The sequence below is a fragment of the Aptenodytes forsteri genome, unplaced genomic scaffold, assembly GCF_000699145.1.
Source record: "Aptenodytes forsteri isolate BGI_AS27 unplaced genomic scaffold, ASM69914v1 Scaffold485, whole genome shotgun sequence".
Taxonomy (NCBI): domain Eukaryota; kingdom Metazoa; phylum Chordata; class Aves; order Sphenisciformes; family Spheniscidae; genus Aptenodytes; species Aptenodytes forsteri.
The window spans coordinates 447229-452077 of record NW_008795525.1 but is presented as its reverse complement, the minus strand read 5'-3'; the positions used below and the strand labels follow the sequence as shown (position 1 = coordinate 452077).

The 4849-nt window shown below is 51.7% G+C and overlaps 1 protein-coding gene across 1 annotated transcript in view; it reads left to right on the top strand.

The window, feature by feature from the left end:
• LOC103901166 (folate receptor gamma) overlaps window positions 1-4849 on the top strand; it is a 12018-nt gene that overhangs the window by 5771 nt on the left and 1398 nt on the right. Inside the window, exons 2-5 of the mRNA XM_009282005.2 lie at window positions 1043-1226; window positions 1892-2080; window positions 2431-2566; window positions 2840-3053. Of these exons, the coding sequence (XP_009280280.2) occupies window positions 1043-1226; window positions 1892-2080; window positions 2431-2566; window positions 2840-3053 (723 nt within the window). The remainder of the gene's footprint in view (window positions 1-1042; window positions 1227-1891; window positions 2081-2430; window positions 2567-2839; window positions 3054-4849) is intronic.

Genomic DNA, 4849 nt, shown 5'->3' with positions numbered 1-4849 from the left:
CCTCCCCAAAATAATTAAAGATTTTAAAGGCAGGATTGTACAAACGAGCCGGGCCGATTGCTTCAAATTATTATTGGTTTTTTTTTTTTTTTGGGGGGGGGGTGGCGGCGGGGGGAGGGTTTGTTGGTTATGTATATGGTTATGATACAAGTTAGCTATTTCCTAGTCCTCAGACTTATGTGTCTGCTTCTTTAGTTGTGTAATTGCTGTCTTCTGTGTTGTTTTATGCTACTTTAATGCTGTAAATGGTTTGCCTTGCTCTTGTGTTTTGCAAAATGCTTCTTAAAAAGTGATTGTTTTAGACCTTTATGCTGTATTGACAAGGAATGTGAAGGAGTACTGCAGTGTGTTTGGCTGGTTTTGGGGGTGGTTTCTTGTTTGTTTGTTTTTTAGCAAATTACTATAAAAGTCCTATCAGCCTCTAGGTGGGCAGGGGAGGCTAAGGCATAATTATGTGAAGTGTCTTTTATTGCTCAAGTCGGATTTCCTTTGGAGACCTCAGGTGCGGGTTTCCAAAGGCCCAGATGCAGATAAACTGAAGAAAATGCCTTCCTCTCTTAACATACTCCTGAAAACAAGGTGGGCCTCCTGCAGCTCATGGTCCACACAAGATATTGGTGTGCTAGTGCATTTAACTACCTCCTCTGAATCACTAGCTAAAGAGGTCCCTTGACTAGTAATGTCTAGCTGCAGAAGGTTTGGGAGCTGAAAGCTCTGCACCGAAACAGTGGGGTGGCTAAATGTAAAAGGATCCCAATTTGAACGGGTCTCACACAGCATCCCCTTTCTGATCAGGGATGTCTGAGGCAACTGTTGAACAGCCCAAGCACTAAAAGGGCTCGTTGCCTCTGATACTGTGTTGTCCAGAGGATAATGTGTAGCTGACCTTACAGCCTTGCTTGGGGGGGCTGTGCTTTTGTCCTTAGTGCTGTGAGTTGCTGATGGTCTGCTGGTGTGTTCTCAGGAGTGCCTGGCCCCCACAGCACCTTGTTTACTGCTGCTCGTGACAAAACCCCTCCGGTGCTGTCCCCTTTCTGTACAGTTCCGTCACCTCCCAGCTCCCTGATCCGACTGGGCTGGCTGTGGGGATGGGATTGGGGCAGGCACTGCTTGTGCTGTTGGCAGCCTACACGGTGATGCCTGCGAAGGACCCGTTGCTGAACATCTGTATGGATGCCAAACACCACAAAACCAAGCCTGGCCCAGAGGGGATGCTGCATGACCAGGTATGACTCTGCTGATGTGTTAGGTGGGATTGTCTAGGTCCCCTGTACCTACCTCCCCAGATGATACGGGCTGGTTTGTGCTTTGGGCTTAGCAACCACTTGCCTGAGGAAGAAAGCCTGTGCTGGGTATGAGGCCTGTTTTGTTTGCTGTTTCCTTCCAGCAAATGGTCAGGGCAGATGCAGTGGTGTGAGGATTTCTGTCAGGTCAGTGTCACCCCTCTTTAACCAGGAGGCCTCTGCTTTCCAAAGCTTAGGTACTCTGATCAGAACAAGGTAAAGGATGGCAAGGAAAGACACTCTTATCTGCTCCCTCTTTCAGTGTTAGAGACTTCTTGCTAACTGAAGAACTCTGCCCCCAGGTCCTTGGTGGGGATGGGGCTAAGAGCAAGCCAGGGTGCAAGAGAAGGGAGTTTGTTTCTGTTCCTCAGGCTGGCACTAATTCCTGGTGAGGCTCTGACCTCCTGCTCTTCCTGCAGCTCTACCTTGCTGCAGTCCTGAACCCTTCAGTTCACAGTGCCCAAGGGCTTGCTGGAGGAGAGAAAAATCCTCTTGCTGCTGAAGGTTTCTTGCTGTAGGCTATGCAGGGAGCTGGCACCTCTAGCATCCTCTGACTCCCTTGAGCTGCTGCCTGCCCTCCCTGACCAGCCTGTCTCTTTCTGTTATAGTGTGCTCCCTGGAAGGACAACGCCTGCTGCACAGCTAATACCAGTTTAGAAGCCCACAAGGACCAATCCAACCTGTACAACTTCAACTGGAACCATTGTGGGCTGATGCCACCCAAGTGCAAGAGCCACTTCATCCAGGACACATGTTTGTATGAGTGCTCACCCAACTTGGGGCCCTGGATTGACCAGGTAGGATCAGATCTGCTATGATTAAGACAACAGGGCTTGTGCTGGCCACATGATATGTTATATGCTGGTCCCCCATACAGTATACCCCTGGCATGTATGGGAGTGTGCTTTCCAGGGACACTGCAAAATTTCCTACTGGGTGGAAAGATTCAGAGGACTTTGCTAGCCTCTGCTTAGGTAGTCAGACAGGCTGATGGAAGAATTGCTTGTTGCTGGGGCTGAAACTCTTCTGAGATCAGCTCTGGAGCCCAGTGGAAGGGGCCGGGGGGGGACGTATCTGGGATGTGGCAGATCCTGCCCCTTAACTTTCAAGGGCCACCACCAGTGCACATGATCCTGTTCCCTTGCAGGCTGACAGCAGCTGGCGTCGGGAGAGGATTCTTCATGTGCCACTCTGCAAAGAGGACTGTGAGGCGTGGTGGGAGGATTGCAAGGACTATGTCACGTGCAAAGAGAACTGGCACAAGGGTTGGAACTGGGCAACAGGTCAGTGGGCTGTGTGGAGAAAGCCTCTCCTCACCCCTGCAGGCAAGCCCCTGGCAGTGTCACTGCTGCCTGCCCGGTGGCTGGAGCCAAGACCCCTAACTGCTCTTGCCTGTCTGTGGGGTTGCCAACTAGAAGGTGGCCAAGCCACCATCCATCAGCTAAGATGCAGTGATGGGCTGTGGGCAGGTGGCCTGCTCCTCCCAGGTGAAAGGACATGAATGAAGTGTGCTAGCTCATGTTGTTGTTTTCTTTTGTGGTGCTGTCTGTCTTCAGGAACGAACCGCTGTCCTTGGGGCTCCATGTGCAGACCCTTCAGCCATGTCTTCCCCCAGCCAAAAGACCTGTGTGAGAAAATCTGGTCCAACTCCTACAAATACACCACAGAGCACCGGGGTAGTGGACGCTGCATCCAGATGTGGTTTGACCCTGCCCAGGGAAACCCAAATGTGGTTGTGGCGAAGTACTATGCTTGGAAAAAGAGATCCTCCCCTGCTTGGATGGAGGATGTGACTCCTGAGACCGACAAAGCTGTGTGTGGTCTGCCATGGCCTGTCCTGGTCCTGCTGCCTCTGGCCCTCATGGTGCTCCCTGAGAGAGCTGGGGGTTGTGGGTCCCATGGATGGGGGTCCCCGTGACAGTTCCCTGAAGGGATGTGGCTTGGACTGCTCCAGCTGCCCTACAAGAGGAGCTGGCATAGGTAACTTAGGTCTGTCTGTTCAAACTGATCACACACACCCCAGTAAGTGCTCTGCATGAGTTATGTTGTTGGACCTTGATACTTGCCTCTACTTTCAGCTGCTGACAAAGGCAGTTATTTCCTTGCCATCCTAGGAAGGTTAATACTGTGTGTCTTTGCTCTGATGTAGGAGCTCCTTCATATCTGTTCCCACCTCATGGCTGTGTGCTGGGTTGGCAGTGCTTGTTCAAGGTCCTCAGCTGAGCTCTGTTGTCTGGTCTCTCAGATTGCTCTGACTTCCCTGAAGGGTGGAATAATAAAATACTCCTCTGAATCAGCCTTGCTGTACTGAAGTTAAGTACTATCGAGGAGGTAGAAGCATTCTGGGGGTGGAACAAGGCTGCTGGTCTGGACTGGGGGGTGGTGGGTGTAGGGATCTGTACATGTAGGAGTCTGCCTGGGGGTAGAGAAGATGTAGATCTCCTGGGTCCTGGTGGCTCCTTAGCTGCTGTGCTTTGCCCAGTCCTGCTGGAGGAGATGCAAAGTTGTCTGCATGCCCATGCTGGGACTCCTGCAGCAGACCACAGCTAGCCATGAGAAGCACCTGTAAGGTCTCCTCCCTAGTCACAGCACTCTCTTCTATGCTTCTTCCTCTTCTCTCTGAGCCAGGCCTCTCAAAGCTGGATGCAGGAGCAGTCTGACCACCTGTGCTGGAGCTAAATCAAGTTGCTGCTGCAGCCTGGTGCAAGGGGACCTGATTTTGCAGACCACAGCTAGCCATGAGAAGCACCTGTAAGGTCTCCTCCCTAGTCACAGCACTCTCTTCTATGCTTCTTCCTCTTCCCTCTGAGCCAGGCCTCTCAAAGCTGGATGCAGGAGCAGTCTGACCACCTGTGCTGGAGCTAAATCAAGTTGCTGCTGCAGCCTGGTGCAAGGGGCACCTGATTTTTTTTTTTTTTCCCAGCCCAGCAAGTGCCTCTGAGGAGCATCTTAGCAGAAATGTCTTTGGCCTGCAGCTGTCCAGAGACTGTATGTGGAAAGCTCCCTCTCCTTATCTACAGCTGTGCAGTTTGGGTTGACTAGTACAGCTTTCCTCCCCCTGCCTGTGGCCTGGCTTTGGCTGTGTATTTGTATTGCTTCAAAACTTTCTCTTCCCCTGGGGGCAACAGTTCACAGCCTCCCACACAGCACTTGCAGATGTCATAAGTAGCTGTGCAAAGGCTCGCTGCTGTGCTTGTTTTCACTTTGAGGAAGAAAAAGAAAAATAAACCTCTAGCAAAACTTATAGCAACTTCTGAAAGGAATGTGACGCCCATCTACAAGAAGGGCCGGAAGGAGGATCCGGGGAACTACAGGCCTGTCAGCCTGACCTCGGTGCCGGGGAAGATTATGGAGCGGTTCATCTTGAGGGCGCTCACAAGGCATGAGCAGGACAACCAGGGGATCAGACCCAACCAGCACGGATTCATGAGAGGCAGGTCCTGCTTGACCAACCTGATCTCCTTCTATGACCAGGTGACCCGCCTAGTGGATGAGGGAAAGGCTGTGGATGTGGTCTACCTGGACTTCAGCAAGGCCTTTGACACTGTCCCCCACAGCATTCTCCT